This window comes from Sphaeramia orbicularis, chromosome 12 (assembly GCF_902148855.1).
Source record: "Sphaeramia orbicularis chromosome 12, fSphaOr1.1, whole genome shotgun sequence".
Classification (NCBI taxonomy): domain Eukaryota; kingdom Metazoa; phylum Chordata; class Actinopteri; order Kurtiformes; family Apogonidae; genus Sphaeramia; species Sphaeramia orbicularis.
The window spans coordinates 45,853,773-45,878,689 of record NC_043968.1 but is presented as its reverse complement, the minus strand read 5'-3'; the positions used below and the strand labels follow the sequence as shown (position 1 = coordinate 45,878,689).

General features: G+C 37.1%; 1 protein-coding gene across 2 annotated transcripts in view; it reads left to right on the top strand.

Moving 5' to 3' along the window:
* Positions 1-24,009, top strand: part of LOC115430684 (leucine-rich repeat-containing G-protein coupled receptor 5-like) — a 57,623-nt gene extending 33,614 nt beyond the window's left edge. Inside the window, exons 5-20 of one of the 2 annotated variants that reach the window (XM_030150833.1) lie at positions 443-658; positions 1,913-1,984; positions 9,317-9,385; positions 11,157-11,228; positions 11,382-11,453; positions 12,458-12,526; positions 14,698-14,769; positions 14,897-14,962; positions 15,295-15,366; positions 15,984-16,055; positions 17,692-17,817; positions 18,341-18,483; positions 19,583-19,666; positions 19,788-20,031; positions 20,707-20,861; positions 20,939-24,009. In XM_030150833.1, coding sequence (XP_030006693.1) covers positions 443-658; positions 1,913-1,984; positions 9,317-9,385; positions 11,157-11,228; positions 11,382-11,453; positions 12,458-12,526; positions 14,698-14,769; positions 14,897-14,962; positions 15,295-15,366; positions 15,984-16,055; positions 17,692-17,817; positions 18,341-18,483; positions 19,583-19,666; positions 19,788-20,031; positions 20,707-20,861; positions 20,939-21,651 — 2,317 coding nt within the window. In that variant the 3' untranslated portion in view covers positions 21,652-24,009. The remainder of the gene's footprint in view (positions 1-442; positions 659-1,912; positions 1,985-9,316; positions 9,386-11,156; positions 11,229-11,381; positions 11,454-12,457; positions 12,527-14,697; positions 14,770-14,896; positions 14,963-15,294; positions 15,367-15,983; positions 16,056-17,691; positions 17,818-18,340; positions 18,484-19,582; positions 19,667-19,787; positions 20,032-20,706; positions 20,862-20,938) is intronic. The other variant, XM_030150834.1, reaches the window with a different exon arrangement.
* Positions 24,010-24,917: the final 908 nt, after the last annotated feature.

Below are 24,917 nucleotides of genomic sequence, written 5' to 3'. Positions count from 1 at the left end.
GCAAACACACAAAGCAAAGCGATCACAATACCTCCTGGCGGAGGTAACAAATATGAATCACATTCAAGAAAAGAAACAACAAGAGAAATTATGCTAAAAAAACAAAAAAACATGGAATCAATAATATTCCTACTCCAATTTCTTTGTTTGTTTTTCCCTTGATGAATGATGATGGTGACACATCCATGGTGTAACTAAGTGGTTCAGATGGATGGATGGAATTCCTTTGTTTTTTGTTAATTTTGTTGATTAAAACATGTAAACATTGGGCTGGTCACAATACTCCCTTTTTTATGACTTAAACTCTTGTAACAATTAAAGAACTAATTGAAATTTATTGTGTCTTAATAAATATATTTGTTTAATTGCAAATGATGGAATCATTTTTGGCATGTAACATAAGACCTGAAACATGATTGCAATGTGGACTTTGTGTCTGCAGCCGTCTCGATGCCAATCACATCTCCAGTGTTCCCAGTGGGTGCTTCTCCGGCCTGCGTTCCCTTCGTCACCTGTGGTTGGATGACAATTCCCTGACGGAGGTACCAGTGGCGGCCCTGAACGAGCTGCCTGCCCTGCAGGCCATGACACTGGCTCTGAACCACATCAGCCATGTCCCGGACCACGCCTTCAGCAAGTTGGGCCGCCTGGTGGTACTGTATGTACACAAAAATACAAACTATTATCTGTTACTGTAGCAGTATTAAGATCTTTACATATGAACGATTTAGTTAGAAGATTACCCCATCACCTGTTAATTTTCTATTTATTGGTTCGTATAAAAAATGGCGGAGCAATGATGAAGATAATGGAAAACAAGTTGACATACCCAAAGAAGATCCTTGGAACAATGGGAACCTTCTGTAATGTTAATGCAACATGAATCAAATCCAGGCACATTTGACACTACACGTATACCCCAACGAAAACGCTGAATCAGATGCACACGGAGAAACACTGAGTTATCATAGAGTTAAATGAGTCTGAATCCATTGTTATTTCTGACATTAATCATTTCTGCCTTTTTATGGTTTACAATCACAGGCTGTATGAGTAGTTTTGACATGAAATATTTGCGGGAGAGTATGTGGCATTTTCCTGTTGTTTATTCATCATTTATTTGGCCCTGGTGTGTTAAGACCTGTAATTTTCCATGTCTCTTTCAGTTCTGTATGCATGCACTATAGATGTGTAAATGTGTAAATGAGTCAGCATACTGTACCTGCATTCAAATTTACAACTATAACTCAAATTTTTACATGTATAAAGCAATTTTTCTGTGTGTGCACAAATGTTAAACTGTAATCTGCACAAATTTAAGAAAATCTGCAAAATGTTCCTCAATTTACAACTAGCTTTGCTGTAATAATAGTACTAATCAAAAATCCCATGAAGTCCAGTTTTTCTCTTTAGGCCTGTGGAAACACACTTCTTTAGTGATGTTTTTGTTTATGTCAGTCTATGTGTAGACTGTTGCTAGGAGCTGTCGCTGCATTAAGTTTAACCATAGCCGCGACTGTCCCTGTCTGTCTGAATTAGCTCATTAATAACATGCAAAACTCTTAGTTTGTGTGTTTGTGTGTGTGTGAGAATGTGTGTGATGGCATTCAGTGCGGCAGCATTGAAGTCTGCTGTCATTTCTTTTGTCCAGTTGGCTTGAAGCTAATTTGCATGAAATTACCAAAAGAAAAAAAACCTTCTTGAGAGGCCCCGGGGCCCCTTTTAAAAAGACACACACACACACACACACGCACGCACGCACGCACGCACGCACGCACGCACACACACACACACACACACACACACACACTCACACACACACACACACACACACACACACACACACACACACACACACACAGTCTTTGTCTGCTTCATTAGTCCATCAGTCTCTCTCTCTCTCTCTCCTCAGGCATCTTAACAACAATAGGATCGTTTCCATGGGAACAAACTGCTTCCACGGACTCCACAGTTTGGAGACGCTGTGAGTTGTGTGTGTGTGTGTGTGTTTTGGGGAAGAGTTGCAGCGGTCAGGGTTGAGTTGGGGTCAGAGTGAAGAGTTATAAGATGAGAAAGAGGTTTAACACTGGTGAAAGTCTAATAATTATGTTTTTAAACTAAAATGATACAATTTAATGCTGTTTTTGTCTTTGAGTTTTGGGGGAATTTAGTAAATCAAGCATTTCACTTTCTCTTACAAAGGTATAACAGCATTTTACTCAGGTTCTATTTTACTACATGCTGTAGGAGGTTACTTTTAGGAAATATCTTAATCATGGTTTTGCACTAACTGCAAAATTCTAAAAAAAAAAAAAAAAAAAAAAAAAAAACAGCTGTTTATGCATATAGCTGATGCCAATAATGATGTTACTTTATGCTTCTTTATTTTGTTGTTGTTATTTTTCCTCTTCATAAAGAAATCTTCATTATAAATACAAAAAAAAAAAAAAAATCTTACACAGCAGATAAATACACTGTTGACCATAAAGGTAAATATTTGCCGCTCTATACACATAGCCTACATACATAAACATATACCTGACATGTACGTATTCGCCTGAAAAGGAGTGGGAAGAAGTACAATGTATTTATACCCACCCCAATTCCATAGTCATATATTGCTTAATATAGACTTGTTTATCTGCTTCCAGTCAATAAGTGTAACACATGTACCATAAAATAATGTTGTTGTAATCAGTGTATGAATAGTATTACTTAGGTATTAACAGTTTCAGTTTTAATGATTATTCTTATTCTTGACAGATAAAGTGTAACTGGGACTCAGTCTGTAATCATTGCACATGGTCAAAGGTGATTACTGATGTGTATAAATAGAAATGTGTCTGAAAACAAAACTATTCTAACTGTATGGGCAACAGTGTATTTGCCACTTCCATTAGTCAGAGGACACCTTATACCAGTGGTTCCCAACCTTTTTGGGTTCATGACCCCATTTTAACATCACAAATTTCTGGCAACCCCAGACATTCAAAATGGAGACATTTTTTTGCTAAAATAAATTTTGCTTTTGATAATGTAATAGTTTGCTATTCTATGTTGCGAATAAACGTTAATTTTTAGATGACATTTAGTCTATAAAATGTATATTATTATGGACGGAGGCAGAAAAGCCAGCTGTAGATTACTGCACAAAGTGAGAATTTTATTTTCCTTGGTCAGGATATATACAGTCAGTTCAGCTTGTATTTACAAGGCTGACAATTAATACTGAACCAACAATAACTCTAACTATGAATTATGAAAGAGCTGCAGCATCTTAAACTGACCACAAGGAACATTTGAAAGATAAACAGTACCACAGTGCTTCAGTTTCAGCTTCAGAGTTTGTCATGTCTTTTATGGATTATAATTGTCTCTCTCAACTCACCATATATTTTTATTAGTGGGTTTTTATCTTTATTTTTATAAATTACTAGAAATTTCAGGTAACCCCATTTGAATTCCAGGTGACCCCACATGGGGTCCCGACCCCAAGGTTGAAAAACACTGTCTTATACGTTGATACAAATATTGGACAGTATCAGCAAATAATAGCTGATGCCAATGTCCAGCTGATACAATGATGCATCCTTATTTAATGAACATATACATCTTAATAAACTGTAATAAATGTTAAATAGTTTGCATAAAATATTGTATTATTGAATATAATTCTCACATTATCTACTACTACACTTACAGTTTACTTTTGCTTTACAGAAGTTTTGATTAATCAAATACTACAGCATGTTACTTTTGAGGCTGTGAACTAAATTATATAAATTCACTGTGGTGAAACACATCAAAGCTGGTGGAATTACACATAAGAATCTGTGTTTTATTAGTGAAAAGTGCTCAACCTTCCACTTCCAGTTTTAGAATAATCTTGAGACTGCCCATCTTGATCCTGATGTAGAGTCGACTGCTTGGGATTACTCTGCTGCATGGAATTTACATAAAAATCAGTGTTAACACCCTCTAAACAGAGGTGTGAGGCCCACCTGCCCGTCAGAGGGGGTCTGCCAAACTTTGTATCGATTCCAACAGGAACTGTACTGGTAATGTTGATTTATTAGGAAATATCGGATTGACATTAGGGGAAAAAATGCAATGTACAATTATATCTTTTTCCACTGCCTTTGTCAGCTAGTCTGTTTGAAATACAGTAACACAAGTGGGCAGGACCATAGGCAAGGGGAGGTGGGGAAAACAAAACTGTTATAAACATAGTAATATTTTTAAATAGGTAGATTTTAAAGCACTTTAAACACTCAAAGTTTTTCAGACCACCACATATGGACTAATAGTAGTATACTATATAGAGGGTTCCAGGTTCCATTCAAAGTTGGACCTGTGTTGAGCTGTTGAAGAGTTAGTCCCTTAAACACCTTCAGTGGCAGCTCACTAAAGGTGTGCTAATGCTAATGCTAAAGCTAATGTTAATGCTAGGTGCTGTGTAAAATGTAGAGGCCAAGACCCTATAGGATAATAATGTGAATTAATTTTAACCTTTAACTGTTAATGTGGCTCTTGTGATTCACGTGGACACCTGGACATTTGGCCCATCTTCAGCTCCTCTCAGCCTCTTTCTGACTTTTTAGCACCTTTCAGAAACTTACTTTGACATGCATTTTAGAAAATTTAATGTTTTCATGCTGCTGCTACGAGCTTGAATGGCATGCATTTTTTTTTTTTTTTTGTTAGCATGTGATCAGAATTTTTTTGGTTATTAGCAGGAGTCAGAGCAGATTAACCAGTGTGTTTATGTTGGTGTGTGTCTGCATGAATTAGTTTGTGTGTTTTCTGAGGAATGTGTGTGTGTGTGTATAGAAATGTTTCTGTTTTCTCAGTCAACCAGAGAAGCAGGTTTAAACACACAAACACACACTGCCTTCATTTGGAAATACTTCCGTGTGTGTCTGTGTGTGTTGGATGGGCTCTGTGTGTGGCCCTGGCTGTATGCTAATCATAATTACTATTCATGCAAACACACACACATACCGGCAGCATGTGTTTATGTGTGTGTGTTAGCAGGCTGTGTACCTGTAGGATCAGCAATAATAAACGACAGCAGAGACTCATGTTCATCTGAAACTACAAACACAAACAGAAGAAAACGGAAATTAAAATGGAAAAATGAAAAACATGCCTGTGTTTTTGGAGAACACACACACTACATTCACGTCAGTGTCGAGCTTCACCTGGCCCCATCCTCTTCACCTAAATATAGACTTCCTGGTTCCAGTTAGTGATGAAAGGCTGGTTAACAGTAAACCTATAAACTAGAAAGTGGTTTTTATTGCATCTCTCATTAATCTAATTCTTTTGAGAGAAAAAAAAATCATAAAACATTCATTAGCTTTTCCACCAGAAAAATTGCAGCCCTCAGATTCATTTAAATCAGTCTTCATGGCAGGGGTGGAGGTTCAGGTCTTGTCCACTGTCACAACAACCTGCAATCTTATATTTGTGGCTTTTTCCAGGAAGTTTTAGCTTTATTACAGTTTTAGTTTTATTACAGTTACAGCTTTAATTCATTTGCTCTGGTCTGAATGTTCTTGATTTGGTTTCTTTTCACAAAGACAAAAATCCAGTGAAATGTGTCACAAACCTTGTGAGAGTGATCACTTCATTTATTGGACAGATGTAACTGGGATGGCAGGCAGAAAGTAAATACAGGAAGAAGTGACCTGACTACTGCATATTCTGCATCAGTTTGGGACCTTGAGTTAATCTCTGGATAAATGTTTCTCATATTACACGAGTTTGTACAGTTTGCATCATATAAGAACAGGGCAGGCTTTTATGGAACTTTTATGGAACTACTCAATTGCTCACTCTGCTGCATCCCAGAATGCAAAGCACCACTGTCTACAGAAGATGTTAAGTAAACTTGTAAAGTACGCCTTAGTGATTGTTTGGGCAGATCAGTGCTGTTTCCCAGCACAAACTAACCATTTTTTGTACCAAAACCAGGCCAAAACTGTTTGGAACGAGTGGTACCAGGCACAACAAAGTCTGCCCCTCGTGCATTTTGTAGGTTATTTTGGCATTGATCCAGCTGATGTCATCATGTCTATGCATGTGTTGATGTCAACATATCAATTGCCTCTATATATGTGCCAAGTCTGAAGTAAACTGAAACAAAATTGATGTTTTTATAGACATGCAAAATCTCGCCCATTATAACTAAATGGGAGAAAAAAAAAAGATGTAAAAAAATTCATTGAACATTTGAACTTTGACCTAATTTTCGCAAAATGTAACCACATCTATTCTGGGTCACTGGCAATCTATAAACCCAAGTTAGTATGAATTCAACCAATCGTTTTGCTGCTACAGACATTTGAAATTTTGCCCATTATAAGTAAATAGGGAAAAAATTTGAAAAATTCATAAAAAATTGTAACTTTGACCTACTGTTCCCAAAATGTAATGAGATCTATTCTTGGTCATCAGCAATGTATAAACCAAATCTGGTGTGAATTCAACCAGTAATTTTGGTGCTAGAGTGTAAACAAACAAAGAAACACACCAAACCAAAAAGTATAAACAAAGACACAAACAAACATCAATTACACACCTGATGATGAAAATGAATCACACTAAGGGCAAAAAAACACTCCAGTGGGACTCAAATAGAATGAAGTCTGCAGGTGTAGAAGCACCTTAACACAGGGCATCATATATTCTTCAAACTGTAAAGCTACTTGAGGCAGAAGTGAGTTATGGAGGGAATATAAATAACATTCATTTGACTTGAATTGACCTTTTACCTTTCTGGATGATGTGGAACACATGGCTTACACACATATTCCTGTAACAGGAATGTTGTGTTTTATTGTGTACCTGGTGATTGAAGTGACAAGGCATGTCTGAAAAAAGAGTTTTCACGTAACCTTTTATAAAGCCTATTTGCTTTAAGTGTAACATAAATCACCGAAGGCTTTTTTAATAGCATCTCAGTATAAAAATCTCGACCTGTAAATGGATAGTGTCCACATTAAACTGACTTATGCCCTGAAGTTCAAACACAAACAGTTTCAGCACCTCATATCCACTATTCACCATATAAGTGCATTTTACAGTATTACGTGATAATAACTCTTTACTAAAACCTCAGAATCTCCCAGAAAAAATACCAAAATCAGTCACTTCTTATCCTACTGTCATCCAATCATAACCCTGTAAATTTGATACAGATTTGATCTATTTTGGCTGACATTATGCCAGTTCTTGTTGCAAATCATCCTCTGGACACACACACATACTCACACACTACAAACCAGACTGAAGCAATTTCAATTTAATGGTATTTTCACAATGTGGCAGCTTTGTGTGTGTGTGTGTGTGTATGTATGTGTGTATGTGTGTAATAGCCACCTGCATCCCAGAGATGGATGAGAGGACCTAATTGAAGCCATGTGTCGACTCCAAGAATGCTCTAGTCTCTACTGGTGATGAAAGAAAAGAGAAAAAAAACAGCTATGGTTAAATGTTTCTTTAATAAATGTAAAAGAAGGAAAAAAGATTAAGCTCAACATCAAGCTTCAAATACAAACATTTACATGAAACACATTCCCAGCTTCAAGCCGACGTTCCCAGGGCGTTGTGGCGCTGGCCTCTCCATTATCCAGCTAACATAAAGATACTATTCTTCTGTACAGACATTCCCATATATAGAGATGTGCTATTGGAATGTACTTGATCATCACCTGTAGAAAAGCTATGGTTGGATAGTTGCAGCACACAGATCATAACTTGCAATATAAATTTTATATTTCCAGTCTAGAGTTCATCACTACCAGTACAGACCTGTTCATTGACACTCCAGTAATAACCAGTGAAAAAATTAAACAGGTACTATGTTTCCCATGGTTATAGATCATTCATATATTCTTTACTTGTAATGAAAGAGAATGTTTGCAGCTTACAATAGATTTTAGTATTAATATATGGAAATATGGTTATTAATATTTATACTTCAAAGAAGTTTTAATTGGATAAAACTGGAGTTATTCAGTGGTTATTAATTTGATATTTATATGCTATAACAACATTATTACCTATTTATGACCAAATATTTCCCCATTGTTGCCATCTTTTTACTGATACCACTGTGTTATTCCAACCTAGAGCTCTTAACTTGGTAAAAAAAAAATATCTGGAATAGATATAGATAACCCAGTGAGAGTATATTTTCTCTTCACCTGTAGATCTAGAATGGATACAGTTTTGAGTTGGTTCTCTAAAGCACAAAGAAACAGTAAACAACCCAATGATAGAAAATAAAGGTAGTATTCTTCTTCATTCTGTGCTGACATTTAACCCATAAAGCCCCAAACATCTACAACTGACCAAAAGCATCTACTGAATTAAAATGTTTAATACCTGTTGATTCACTAATCCCGTCAATACATGTTAATAATTGGTGTAAAATACAGTTTGTCATCTTTTCATGGTCAGAGGCTTTGTAGTGAACATGGAAACACCGTCATCTTCTACAGCACTGACTCACCAGTAAAACCCATGGAGTTGGATCAATGACAGTGGATGGAGACACTTGTTTTTATGTTCAGCTATTGATATCTTTGCTAAAAATTTCACTTTTTATTCAGTTTTCTATGTTTTTAATATAAAAAGCCTCAATTTTACTCTGATCTACATGATCACTACATTAAATTGAAGGAGAGTTCCCGATTTTCACTGAAAAAACACAAAATAAAGAAGATAATATTACAATAAATGGTGATAAATCACTTAAGAAAGGTTAAATATAGATAAAAAAAATTCATTTGGAAACTACCACAAAAGAAACACTGGGTCTTTTAGGGTTAATGTTAATTTCCATTCTGTGATGTTTAGATAAAAAACAGTAACCTTTAGATGTGTCACCATTACTCCTAGACATGTTCTTTTGCAGAGTAGAAGAGGCATTTCCTGGCTGTGTTTGAGTCACTGATTAGAGTTTACATGAAGATGGATGGTGTACTGTCACTTTCTGCCCCTGTGTAAAACTGAAGCTAGCATGTTTCACCCTGATTTGTTTCTTAACACGTGTATGACTGAAACTTACCAATTACATATTTCTAAATCAAGGAACTTCAAAGCAAACAAACAAACAAAAAAGATGACAGTTTTTTAAAAGTGGGTTTATGACTTAATGGTTTGGGGAAACCACTGCTCATGGCCTCTACCTGATACATCAGTTGCTGACAGAATCATCATAATAATTCACTGGTGAAACATTGTAACCATTAATCAAAATTATGTTAAACCCTCTGTTTGTCTTTTGGTCTCTCTCTCTCTGTCTCAGGGATCTGAACTACAACAGTCTGGTTGAGTTTCCCATGGCCATCCGTTCGCTCAGTCACCTTAAGGAGCTGTGAGTCCAAAAGCATTAGCATGTAGTCAGAATGACAGAAAAAAAATGTCAAAAACACTCAGGTGGTTATTCAGCTGTACGAGGGGGGGGGGGGGGGGGGGGGGGGCTGAAAAGTTCATAGCCTGACTAAGAAGGAGTTCTTCCACAGCAATGAAACTGTGCATACATTAAATTCAACCTCTCCTGATACTAACTGCATGGTTTCCTTCCAGATAAACCCACACTGGATAAATAATTTAGGACTTTGAAAAGTAGTACCAGAGACATTTCGTGAACCATCCGTAGCACCGTGGTCTTATCAAATTTCTGCAGAAAAAGGGGTTAGCCCCCAAGGACATTCATGCTGACATGGTTGCTATAGGGCACAGGTGTCAAACATGTGGCCCGGGGGCCAAAACTGGCCCACCAAAGGTTCCAATCCGGCCCACGGGATGAATTTGCTAAGTGCAAGTTAAGGCATCAAACTCAAAAATAATATCATAATAACCTATAAATAATGACAACACAATTTTTTTCTCTTTGATTTAGTGAAAAAAACATTAAAATATGAAAATGTTTACATTAACAAACTATCCTGTAACAATAAAATGTGAATAACCTGAACAAATATGAACAGCCTGAAATGTTTAAAGAAAATTAAGCACAATTTAAATTATTTTCTGCCTGTTACTGTTTAGTGTCTTTGTAGATCTGACCCACAATGCACATGTAGAAATGATAAGTTACTACTCAAAAATCCCCCAAAGTCATCCATAAATTACCCTAAAACCACCTAAAAATTACTCAAAAACCACCAAAAATCACCCTAAAACACCTAAAAATCACCCAAAGATGACCACAAAACCACTTAAAAATTACTTAGAAAAAAAAAAAAAAAAAAAAAATAATAATAACATTAAGCCTTTAAATAATGACAAGTTCAAATTTTAGTGCAAAAAAAATGATATTAAATTATGAAAATATTTACATTAACAAACTATCCTGTAACAATAAAATATGAATAACCTGAACAAATATGAACAACCTGAAATATCTAAAGAAAATTCAGTGCAATTTTAATAATATTCTGCCTGTTACTAAATGTTTGTGTCTTTGTAGATCTGATCTGTAATGCATATGTATAAATGATAAGTCGAGGCAAAATATTGCTAAGATTGTACTTATATTTCTTTACAAATGTCATTTTTTCAGGTTTTTCACATCCTTTTTGTTTGGATAGTTTGTAAATGTAAATATTAGCATAATTGAATGTCATTTTTCTTGCACTAAAACAATTTGTAGTTGTCATTATTTACTGGCTATCATGCTTTTATTTTACTGGTTCAGCCCACTTTAGATTGAATTGGGCTGAATGTGGCTCCTGAAAGAAATTGAGTTTGACACCCCTGCTATAGGGGATGATGCTCCAGCTTTATCAGCTGTGCAGAACTGGGAAGCTGAATCCAAGAGGGGGAGGGAGAACAAGGGAGGGGTGAAAAGCAAGCATTTTCATGAAATGTCTCTGGTACTACTTTTCAAAGTCCTAAATTATTTATCCAGTGTGGGTTTATCTGGAAGGAAACCATGCAGTTAGTACCAGGAAAGGTTGAATTTAATGTATGCACAATTTCATTGCTGTGCAATAACTCCTTCTTAGTCAGGCTATGAACTTTTCAGCCCCCCCTCGTATTGTTGCATATCTCTTATTGTGTCTACATATTTTTGCTGAACATCAGAGTAATCCACTGATAGTTGAAGGGATAAAAAAAAATCTGTTCTGTTTTCTGTTTAGCGGTTTCCATAGCAACAACATCCAGTCCATTCCAGAGCACGCCTTTACAGGGAACCCATCACTGATCACCATGTGGGTATCACAATAACACCTCCACTCTGATAATATCAACAGGTTTTTGTACTACTAAGGAAATGACATTTAGAACTAAACTGCAATGTTGTATGTGTGTGTGCTTTACTGAATTTACTAAACTCAAAATGATGTTTGTGTTTTTCTTTATAGATTTTTCTATGATAATCCGATCCAGTCTGTTGGGCGCTCGGCTTTTCAGAACCTGCCAGAGCTACGAACACTGTGGGACACACATAGAATGAACTCAAACACATACACCTGAGATGCAGGACATGTACTGTACATGTAAATTTAACGTTATTTGTACATGGTCATATGCCATGTACAAATTATGGCAACAAAGGGATACCTGAGATTACTACAGATACACATGAACGTGATCCCCAAGGAAAATTCACTTTTTAATCAGCTCAATAATCTAACACTAAGGAAAGTTATAAAATGTTATTCAAATATTTTAATGCAACCTAAATATTTAGTAATTTGTTTTCACAACCAAAGTGTATAGATTTACTAAATGTTTTGATTTTAGATCCACTACAATATTGCATACATTTCAGAGGGTGACAATTTTAATAGATTTTAATCATCTTTTTAAAAAATAATTAAAATTATGCATGTTTTTCCCACACATGAATAATAAATAAATAAATTTCTCATAATAAATTAATGCAATCCAATGAATTTATGTTAAACCTTTTTTTTTTTTTTTTTGACAAAATAATTTTAATTAAATATGATGGAAATCAGTGACTAAAATAAATAATTGTTATTCTTTAATTATTACGGTCTACAGAGTATTATGGTTACATTTTTCTACTGAGACGTTAAAATTTAACTGAATTAAATAAGCTCAATTCAACTTCATCTTTGTTAAAAGCTTTAGTCTGTATTCACCCCAATCTTACATTTTACAGTGTATAGTCTGATGCAAGTTGATTGAAATTGTTTCATTATCTTCTTTAACTGATTGGGTTATTTACTTTGCTCTGATCTTTCACCACTCTACAACTGGTGCTTTATTTTTACCTCATTTTTCTCATTAAAATGATGGTGTAACTCCATCCTAGATGCTCCTTCATTACTTACCTTCTGTCTCAGTGAATTAGATGAAAACTACGCAAACGCTGTGAACACACACCCAGTAAAATGTTTCATATTTTTGTGTTTGAAGGACATAAATCTGCTTCTGTCAGTTTGAATCAAACACAAACTCTGTCTTTCAGGTCTCTGAATGGAGCAGCAGATCTCACAGAGTTTCCAGATCTAACGGGAACCAAAAGTCTGGAAAGCCTGTAAGAAACACACACACATAATCACAGGAATGTTTCATATCTGAGTGTGTTTGCTGTTTTACTCGACATCAGTGTGTGTTTTGAGAGCTGAACCTCAAATCAAACTGATGTCATTAATACGCTGCAGTTATTATTCTATCTGATGGACTGTAAATTTATTTTTCTGCAGCTCGGCCTCAAATCAAAAGTCTCATTTTTCCCTGTTGTAACTCAGTTTTCCTTGTCATAATAAACACCTTCACAATGTTTATTTTCTTGTATTTTTCCTTTTCTGAAGGGCAGTGTGTGTGGAACAGTAACCTCACACTGAACCAATAGGTGGAAATAAAAACTCCAACCAAACAAACCTTCACACATTCTTGAACTTTCTGCCTCGCTGATATTTCACTGGTTTACACTTATGAATGATCCCTCCCAGCGTTCTGCACCACTTCCTGTTTCAGCAAAGAATTGAAGCATAAGAAGCACCTAAACTCCTTTTCAGCGCCAAACTTTATCCTATTACTGTAACCCTTTATTAAAGTTTACAATAATAAAAACTAAAACCAGGAAGTGATGAATATGAAAGAGCTGCTTTACTTAAATATAGTCTGAACAAGCTCAACAAAATCTATTATGTGCATACTTTGACATTTTCTTTATCATACATTTCAGGTGTTTTTCCAGACTTGTTTGGAAAAAATTAATTCCATTTGAAACAAAGCAGTGGCAGAACTGAACAGATAATGACCTGATTCTTCTACATCACCACAAATGTACGCTGTTCCTCAAGATCTCAGGAACAGTTTGACAGAATGTTGCAAAATTTGGCACAAACAATCACTTCTACGCAAGGATTAAGTAAGACAGTTTAGGCCAGAGGTTAAGGTTGTACCCAAACAAAACACATTTTGGTCAGAGTACAGCATGAACAGATTAAGAGGCGAGGATAATGGACACATCAAATCGAACTTTTAGTTCTTGTTTTGTGGTTAATAACATGCTGAAATAACGATGATTAAATCTCTTCAGTCACAAAAAGAGAAGACTTTCTTAACCAAACTGTGAATCACTTTTCCCTGTTTTGGCCTAAAATGCTTTTAAAGTCCTGTATGTAAGATTTAGGATCTAATTGTAGAAATGTAATATATTGTTCATAATTATGTATTCATTAGGTAATCACAATAAGAATGAGCTGTTTACATCTACAGAAGGAGCAAGTCTCCTTTGGCTGTGTTGCCTTGTGTCTAATGAAGCTCTGGACTTCCTCTTTCTGCTTTATAACAGCTGCCATCCATCATTAAGGCGTATTACGGCCACTCTACTGTGACTGAATGTGGGAAAGAGTTAATATCACATCAACAAAAAAATTTCATAATGGGCAAAACAGTGACGCTAAAAATCGACTTCCATTTTGTTTGTGGCCACTGTAGGGGAGGGTGGGGGGGTCTTCAAATGGTTGCAATCAACAGCTTTACGTTAGATGTCACTAATTATTACAAACTTGTCCTTTAAACAACCACATTTTTCAAAATCAATGAATTCAGTTAAGCATAGTTTCAGAGGCCACTGAAGTTAAATATAAAAAAAAAAACAAAGTAAAAAGTAAAATATGATAAGCAAAGATATAGATATTGGATATTAAAACTGATGCTATTTTCTGATTCATTCTTGCTACATGCACTTTAGTACTGAAAGAGTGAAAAGACATTACTTAATGAATAACTGATTTTTATGTAAACTCATTCAAGCTTCATCATTTATGTAATACTCGCTGTTTGTGCTGCCAGTCTTCTGAGAAATGAATGAAGTGTTTTAGTGGTTTGACTGAGCCAAAACATGAGTTCAGCAATAACCAATGCTTATTAGTAACTGAAAACCACTTTTTAACATTGTGTTGCAAAGTCAGATACTACAAACAATAGGGTTTAATACATCAAGCACCCTAAAAATGTACAAAAAAAAAAGAGCTCATTTAGCCTACCTGAAGTGCAATCAATCCACAATACACTTACATCTTAAACACCAAAATCTAAAAAAACAGACTATAATGAACTATTACATCTCCAATGAACCTAAACACATCACATGGAAGACTTACTAGACACAAGATACTTAAATATTCCATCTTTACATAGAATTATGTGATTTAACAGGTCTAACATTGCTTTCTGTCTGTTTTGTATGTTTAGGACGATCACCGGAGCTCAGATCACGTCTTTGCCCAGTTCAGTTTGTGAGCAGCTTCCAAACCTAGAACTGCTGTGAGTTCAAACAGAAATAAGCAATTCATTCACTCTGCGCTATTGACGTGCTGTTGACATGTTGCACTGTGGTGTGTTCAGTGTATTTTTGACTTTATAGTAACTGATGGCTTTTGTCTGTCCACAGTGATCTCTCCTATAATCAGATCCAGACTCTTCCCAGTTTCTCCGGCTGTGAGAGCATTCAGAAGATGTGAGTTCTGTGCTTTAATTTAGTTTTTTGAGCAAGTTTAAGTTTATTTTAATAATATATATGTATTTTTCATTTTACACTTAGTGTACCATAAATACTTTCTCACTGTACAAATGCAAACCTATAAAGCCTTTAACACACGTTTATCTAATCTGCCTTACAATCTAACCATGACAGTTACCATGGCAACTAATAAACTATAGCCAGCTGTGCATTATGGGAATAATTAGCACCATCACACTGTGTTATTGACCAATTAGATGACTCTGACCAATAGATTGATAAATGTGATGTAATGGAAACATTTTTGTTAATGTATGTGTGTGTTCCAGCGATCTTCACCATAACGAAATACAAGAACTGGAGGAAAACACCTTCCATGGTCTGATGTCACTGTGCTCCCTGTAAGTACGCACACACACCCAGTTTTAATTAGCCTGCAGATCCTGAGCAGTGATCCGAAGGTGCCCTCTGTAAATACTTCCAAATGGAAACACACTCGCTCAGCCAGGTGGTCTGCTTGTTGATGGGACAGGTATGATGCCATAGTTTGGCACAATCTCAGGAATGTAAGCAGAAATACTACCACTAATACTAATACTAGTGCTTGTAATGCTGATACATGAAATACATGCAGAAGGAGTTTGACACTGAAATGAGGAAGGAAACTGAAAATAGTTGGACAGACAGTGATATTCAAATTTTGTGCCATAATATAACAGAATAATAATGACAATATTATTCAGATTTTACCTCCATTTCTTCACAGTGATTCCTTTATGAGCATTACGACTTAATTCTTTATCCTATTATAGAATTATGTATTACACAAACACTCTCTGAGCTGGGGATTAGAGACAAAGACCTGCTGTTACATGAGATCCTAAGGATTATAATTTGCGCTAATCAGCAAGTATCAGGTCAGCACCTAGAGATTATGTGACCGAAACACCGACGTGGAAATCTATCGATATGTAAATGAAAGGTTGCTGGTTTGATTCTCGCTCCTTTTTTTCTGCAGTGATTTATCCTGGAACAGAGTGTCATCTGTGAAGCCAAACTCTTTCTCTGCTCTTCCTGCCTTGTCCAAACTGTGAGTAATCAGAAACTATTCAACCAAACACAAAATAAGTATAGATTATTCACAGGAACAGTGCAAAACAAAACAAAATGCTCCTCTGCTTCTTTCTGGTTTCCTTTTGTCGCTGCTGCTGCTGTTTACTAACAGAGTTTCCAACAGTGATGATGAACATTATAGATTCAGCCAAACTTAGCGAGTTTCACTGTCTCATCCAAGAGCATGATGACTTCAAGACATTGCCTGGGTTATCTGTGGGGTAGTGTGAGATGTATTACTTTCCCCTGGAGGCCTTGATAGTCCTTGTTTTCTCTTCTTATACAGTGTTATCCTACTTAAACATATAAAGATTTCCTTTTCTTTTTGTCATATATATTGAAAAAGTTGATTTTTACCTTGACATGTTTCAGCTACAACCTGTAACCTTCCTCAGAAGGGTCACTTGATGTTACTGTGATGTGTCATTGTCAGCTGTTTTATCCAGGTTTGCCAAACAACAGGGGACAATTATGCCCCCTGCTGCCTGGCATCCCATGGAGGACAGAATCTCAGGTGTGGGATACGGTGTAGGATCCCTCATCCGTGTTCATGGTCCTCAGGCTTTCCTACTTAATGGTACCAGCTCACCTTGACTCCGCTTGCTTTTGGTAGATTGTACTGGGTTTGTCGGTGCATATAAAGTATCCCCTCAGTGTAGTTGCTCATCCTAGTGGCACCACATGAAACTGGCATCATCTTTGATTCAACATCAAGTTTTGTTTTTGTGAAAAAAGTCTGTACCACACTGGACCGTGAAAAGGTTTTGTGTGTTACCAGACCATCTGTGATACCATATAAGTCAATATAATGTAAATAACTATGAAAAAAAAAAAACAGTGAGTAATGGAGGTTGGCTATTTAAAAATGGCAGGTTTGCAAGCACCAATATTTTATATTTTCAGTAATCAGTAGGTGCTAATACAGCTTATACCTTCTTCATCATCATACAGTTTTAGCTCCTCTTCCATTCACCATTTCACAGTGTCATTATACGGTGGGATGTCTTTGGTCAAATCCCTAATTTGCAAGACCTTTTAGAAGAAACAGAAACACAGTGACACCTAAAATAGCAAATGAAGAGTAGGTTTTGTGCAAATACATTAAATTCAGTCCTTTTTTTCATGTCTGTAGTATAGATATGTGTTTTCATTATGGTATAGTATAAAAAAGTTAGAACCACTGTGTTTTCATTACCTCTCAATGGGTCATTTATGGTTATACAGTGAGTGGGTTGACATTCTGAGTCTGCCATGTGGTGGTGTCGTGTTTCTGCAGCAGGTCAGGGTCATCTTTTTTCCCTTTTATTCTGAGTGTTATCCAGTGCATAAGAAAAGACCTACAACTCATGAGTGTCAGCTACAGTTAATTTTAGGTATGTAAAAGGGACTGTGTTATTAGCTAAATTAAACCATCTAAAGGTTAGGGCTCCAATGGCTCACCTGGTGGAGCACATCCCAAGTACTGATCACTGCAACCTGGGTTTGATTCTCTCTCTCTCTCTCCTTCCCATCTTAAATTTCTCTCTCCTTTGTGTGCATTATCTCTAATAGATGCAAAAATGCCTCCAAAATCTTCTTCTAGCTTCTAACTTGATGAATTGTCCTGTCTGCAGTGACTTGTCGTCCAATCAGCTGTCGTCTTTGCCTCTAATGAGCTTGCAGAGTTTAACCCATCTGCGATTGGCTGGAAATGATGAGCTGATGGAACTGATACCCAGAGAGAACCTACCACGAGTCAGGTGAACTGATGCATATGGACCTAAACAATGAAAACATATTTAAAAGAAGACAATCCATGGCTCACTTACCATAACTGAAATATGAAATACCAAACAAAATATGACCAACACAGCCGCCGGAGGGGGGCTGACATCACCAACAGCCTTGCATTCACCTCGTAGAGTGTAAACTGGGACTGACACAGACCTCACTGTGCTTTTGACCTCAGTGTTTATGGTGGTTGTGAAAATGTCAGAATAAACCCTCATTTTCTTCCACTTAACCAGAAAATAAATCTCTAGAATTACGCTCACAGTCCAAACACCGGACCTTTAACTGGAAGAATTTTGAATCAACATCAACGGTGTTTAGATGTCAGAAACACACAGTCCTCAAATCTAATCTCCCCTCTATGGAACGACATTTAAAAGGAGAATCCACTGAATTAAAGGTGTAATAAAGCTGATTTATCAGAGCTTTATTTAGACAAAGGAACATCCATAAATAACTATAAATAAAATGTGTGTTTGTATTTGTGCACAGAGTGATGGAGCTGCCTTACGCTTTCCAGTGCTGTGCCTTTGTCTCCTGTGAAAGACGAGGAGGTTCTTCCTGGGAGAGAGAGGAGGTGTTCGGAGGAGCAGCTGATTCCTCTGGGCGAGACAGTGTCTTCCTCTCCAGCCAAGGTTTAACATCAGAATCGCATCATAATAAGAGCAGCAGTATAGATAATCATGCCTCTGTTGTTTCCAGTGTAAACATGATAGCACTAAAATAGATATCATGTGAAGGGAAACAGTACAACTTATCTAAAGGTGAAAGATCAAGCAGCAGGGATGGAATGTAATATGCATAATTATATTTTTATTAGTGTATAATCAATGAGTTTCTCTTACCTTAGGATGAGGCATTTATATCTACAGATGGAGAGACTCGACAATCTGCACCACCATGTTTTTACAGTAGCTCAGAATCGACTCGCTCCCCTTTTTTGTTGTTTTGTATTTGGTGACAGTCACTACTAAGCTGCATTACTGTGACACAGTTTACACTTACATTGTAAATGTTTGAAGTAAGTGTGTAGATTGTTGTCTTTACAGCTTGAGCACTTGGTGTAGAATAGAATAGACTGTATCTTTATTGTCCCTTACGATGGAAAATTGTACTTGGCTCTCCTACATACAGTGTGCAGTGCTAAAATATGAGATAAAATCATAATAAGAATAAAAATAAATAAAATTTGATTTGATCAAATAAATGAAAACAGAATAAAACACAGTACAAATAGGGCACAGTGCTGAAACACCCCCCCCCCCCCCCCCCCAATAAGTATAAGTATTGAACAAATTAAAATTTGGGGCTGATGAGAGTGCTAAATGGAAAACTGGAGTCACTTAGACTCAGGCTGTGCTTGCCGTGTATTAATATATGTTGGAGTCGCAGATCTAACCATCAGTTTCTCTATAAGACAACAAGCAATGTTTGAAAAACCAAGAAGATTTCTTTTTTTTCTTTTCTTTCTTTTCTTTTCTTTTCTTTTCTTTTCTTTTCTTTTCTTTTCTTTTCTTTTCTTTTCTTTTCTTTTCTTTTCTTTTCTTTTCTCTTCTTCTTTTCTTTCTTTTTATTTTTTACCCAGAGGATTTCTTGTAAATATTTAGCTATGTTCCAATGGTGCAATGATTTTTAACTATGTAGATGGAACATACTGTAGTTTGTTGTTCTCTTTTTTCCACTGCAGCAGTATGTGTGAAAGGCCTTAAAAATGGATTTGTGATATTTCTGCAGTAGATCAGGACTGGGAGGATCTTCTGATGGAGTTTGATGATGAACCCAAACCTCAGCATTCTGTCCACTGTAGCCCTGCACCAGGTACAGTCAGATGTGGACTTAACCTACTGGACTAAACTATGACCTTCAGTTAAATTCAATAAATGTCTTAGAATGGTGATGAATTATAAAATGTGAAACGTCTGCTTTAAATGTCTTGCAGGGCCATTCCGACCGTGCCTCCATCTTCTTGGCAGTTGGCTGATCCGAGGAGGGGTGTGGCTCATTGCATCGCTCTCACTCATCAGTAATTGTCTTGTTGCCCTGTCAGTCTTCTTATCCCCCGCCACCTCGGTCATGCCCCCGAAGCTGCTGATTGGCCTGCTGGCCCTGGTGAATGGCCTGATGGGAGTGTGGAGTGGCTGGTTAGCAGCTGTGGATGCCTGGACATTTGGCAGCTTTTGGAGGTATAACACCAGACCAAAAACGCTCCACACATAGAGAACAATTTGGTATGGGGAACTCTTGAGATTATGGAGACTGTTGTGATAGAAGTGACTCTAGGAATTCAAAAATCTTTGGAATATCGGGACATTTTTGAGTTAACTTCTTATGACTGTAGTGGACCATAAAAGCTTTGGTGTGACTAAAGCAAATTTTTCCTTCTTCTAGTTCTTTTTCTTCTTTTTTGGCCGATAATAGTCTTACATAATGACTAGCCTATCTTGTACATCAGTGCAAAAAAATAATCACACACCTAAGAAATATCAATATAAAGCCTGCCACATATTTCGCAAGAACAGAGAATTTTGTTCCTTTTCTCAAAGTGGCAAGAACAAGAACAAATTCATTCTGGCCAGGACATTTCATGTGTTACGTCCTCCGACTCTGCATTAAGCACGCTTGCTTCAAATTTCTGCCCAATCACACAATAGTTCACGAGAAAAAAGTTTTGCCTGGATGGTATGTTGAAACCAAGCTTTGACAACTCCTACATTGGGGCAGCGAGAAAAAAATTGCATCATTCTTTTAACGCTGCAGTGGGAGTGTTAAGAAACGTCTCTGTTCTTATGGAATATGTAGCAGGCTTTAAAGTCATGGGGAAAATGCCCAGTCCATACCTTTGTCCATGTGTGCTGTAGGTATGGTGCGGCCTGGGAAAGCAGCTTCCTGTGCAGACTCAGTGGCTTCCTGTGCGTGTTTGCATCCCAGACCGGCCTCTTTCTCCTCACTGTCGCAGCTCTGGAGCGATGCCTGGCCGCCACAGCACGCCACCACAAAGATGAAGGACAGAACGGTGAGGAGGTGGAGCACACTTCAAACATCAAACACTATCTGTTGGCTGTGTCTGATTTAACTCTTGTCTTTTTCCAGGTGGCTCCTCATTGGCTCTCTTTGTCCGACTGGCCATCTTTTTGTGTTTTTTGCTGGGCCTAGCTATTACTCTGCCCCCCCTGGTGACTGGACACAGTAGCACTTCCCTCTGTTTGCTGCTGCCTTCATCTTCCTCCTCTTCGTCTGTAGCCTTCTCTGTCTTCCTGGTTCTCCTAGATTCGTTGTGTTTCCTCATCATGACCTTCGCCTACACACGCCTCTATTGTCGAGCCAACAAAACCCCACCCACCTCTGAAGAGGATGCAGCACTGACCCGACACGTGGCTTGGTTGCTCTTCTCTGACTGCCTCCTCTACCTCCCTGTAGCCTTCCTCTCCTTCTCCTCCCTGCTACACCTCCCGGCTGCTGGACCAGATGCAGCAAAGGCAGTGCTACTGCTTGTGGCGCCACTTCCTGCCTGTATCAACCCTCTGCTGTATCTCCTCTTCAATCCACATGCACGAGAGGAGCTGGCTGCACTGGCCAAACGCACCTGTGGGGCTGTGGTCGTAAGTGTGAGCAGAGGAAGACGACCTGGGAGCAGATCCAGGTTGGATCCGCTAGATTTAGTGTACGATGAGGATGCAGAAAAACAGTCATGTGACTCAACACAGGCCCTGGTGGCGGTCGGAGGCACTAAGGAGGATGAGGAGGAGGGAAGAGGGACGAGTGAGACACAACACTCAGTGGCATTTGTTGTTCCACGTCACTAAATGGACACACAAGAAGTCTTACTCACTCACCTGCCAAAAGTCAAACATGTTGACATCATCTGGTGATGAATAAGGGTTTTACAAACTGTCAGACACTCGCCTGAGTTCATCAACTATATTCGGTACATATTTATGTTTTGTTTTGGTTTTTTTTTTACTTCATAGTTGGTCCGGATTTCTTCAATGCCTTTCCTCTGCTGCATTACAGCAGAAACAATGTACAAAACTAGCTACTGTTAGCTTAGAAATGGAGTCATTAAATGACAAGCTACAATCCCAACGCATACAACACATACATCACATTAGCACAGTATGCGTGAAACTATGTTTTAAACATCTGTATATCTGTCAGACTGAATCGAAGCATAACTAAATCAAGTCCTCTGACTGTCTGCCTGTAATGTGATGTACAGGACTTCTTTGACTGAATGTAAAGTGAATTTCAGAGGTGACACAACTGTAGCAGAGTCAAAGTCTATCAAAGGGAATAAACAAACAATAACTCAGCTCAAGAAAACCGATGCATCTCTGATCATGTATTAAATATTTAGACAAATCAGAGGACAAATAAAAAATAAGAAACAGGAATAACTCAGCATTACAGCATATGAACACTCACATGTGGTGATGTACAAATATTCTGTGAGTGAAAAAACTTTTGAGCTACTCTGGATTTTTTTAATCAGCATCACAGAAATAAAAATCCAGACCCTCACAGGAGTTCTAGTATGAAAAGAAGAAGAAGACAGGTGACAAAAACCTAAATGCAAACAGATACACAAGGAGACTGATGATCAAACTGTGTGGCAGTAAATGTAGCAACAACATTGAAAAAACAAGATGGACATTAATGCACAAGAAGGTGGTCACCGTGTACACAACATTATTTCTTTCTCTTTTTGTGTTTGTCCGTTCACTGAAACTGAAAAAGTAAGACTAAACAATAATCTGGGAATGGACAGTCCTAGTCTGCAGGAAAAACACACACACAAACACGCAAACATACACATATGCATCATAAAAAATGTCACTTCATTGCCGAACTAAACGTTTATTATGAAATATTGCATGTTTTGCAGCATTGTGTCGCCAAACACCCAGCAAATGTTCGACCAAAAGCTGCCGTACAATTGCTGTGTGTCTTGTGTGTGTTTGCGTGTCCACAGCTAATGCGTTTTTGTGAGTGTGTGTGAAAACTGAAGCGTCTGTGTGAGTTTTGTCGCCAAGTCGACCCCCAAACTGAGAAAACAGGAATCAGAAGACAAACAGGATTAAAGAAGTGAAGAAGATGTTCATCAAGAAATGCATTACCAGTCCTTTCAAATAATATTTTCTCTTTCTGTCATTTTTTTTAACTTTAAAATACCTGCAATCCATAATGTATACTCAGTAAGTACCAGAGCTAGGAGTTGGTGGGGGGTCAAACTAGAGCTAAAAGGAGATGGGATACTGGACTTCATCAGGTGGACACAAATGAAACTCCATTATGATGATACAGTTTGCTTCCTGTTTCCACTGGATGTGGAAATACAAGGCGCTGGTGGGTTTAAAAGATGATAATATGTCAGTGAAATATACTTTGGAATATAAATACGTCAGAAATATACAGGGTTTAGTTCCTTTTTTAGTTATTTGCTGTAGGAACAAAGTCATAAAATATTCATTAGTGCATATTCGCTCCAAACGAGAATCATCTCATTGTTACTGTAAAATACAGAAGCAGGGGCTGCATGGAGCTTTGTAGCATTTTTTCCTCTTTTTGTCCATTGTATGATTTTTATGAACCATCCAGCCTTAAGATGCATTACAGAAACACCAGAATTTGATTTACATGTTGTGACAATAAAAACTGCATCCTAGCTACACATCAGTGTGTGACAAGCTGGGATATAGACTGTGTTAATTTCACCTTAAGCAAGACCAGAAATGAATAAAACAAAAAATTTTAATCAGGGATCTTTTTTTGTTGTTGTTGAAAGTGAGGATGGAGGCAGTCAGTTGTCATGTAAGCAGGGCTGCTACTATTGCCTTTCATTTATTTTCAATGTATTTAAAGGATATAATCTGATTTTATTTTAAGGCTTTAAGGAGTCCTAATTGCGAAAATGTACTTAGAGATTCATAATCATGTCTTTATTAATGTAAGAATAAGTATAGTTTGTTTTTTTTTTTTTCCTCATATCAGCTGTTTATATCCACATAGAGAACGGGTCCCTGTGGATGAAGTCTACCATGTTACATTCTCATTCTTAAACAGTAGCCCAGGATGGACAAACCAAACAGTGGCTCTCTAACGTTATTTGTTCTTCACATTTTTAGCCACCACCATAGGTTCTCCTACATAGGGAAGTCACAGCAGAAAAAATAAATAAATAAATAAATAAATAAAAGAGACATTGTCATATTTCTGAATCTGGAACCATGAAATAGGATAACTGACTGATTGATAATCGACACTGGCATATTATCACCTTAATGGGGTTTTAGAAATCCTGTCTTCTTGAAGCTCTGGTTTATCAGTGTAATGAGGTAATAAGATGTAATTAATAACCACTGGCTTTATATTGTTATCCCCTCTTTTCCTAATGTCCGGCCAAGTAACTTGTTTGAAAAGAAATTACTTGAAATTAACGAGGCATAAATTTTACATTTTTCAGGATCATTAATTTGCAAAATCGGAAATTGGAAATTGTTTAAATATTGCATCACAGTTCATCGTCAAAAACTGGTTTAAACACCTGCAGTTCATGAACTGAATATGCTTTGTGTGCTGCTGTAAATACAGGCTACTGTGACAATCCTGTTTGTTGTTGTGTAGACTGTGATAAATGTTATTTTTTTGTTTTGTTTGTACATAACATGTTTTATGATACATTTTCACTTTTTCGTCTGATAAATACGTTTAAATCTGCGTAAATGTGTTGCATGAGCATCACTCACATCACAACTTGCATGAGCTTTTACACACAATCAAATGTGGTTTGAGCATCTAAAAAAATCATCTTATGAATTTGTGGATTTGTGTGCAATGTTTTACTTTTTAATTATGGGATGGAGTAAAAATCAAAATGGCCAGACTGACTGAAAATACAGAAAATATCAGAGTTGAAGTTGTTAAAATGTCTCTTGTGTGTGGCAGTTCAGTGGCTGCACTTTCCTATAATCGTATATTAAAGAAGGGAAGTGGACTCTGTGTGTCTCGGCCATCACACACAGTCCAGAAAGAGCTGACTGCTGCAGTTTGGCAAACTTATGTATATTTGGTC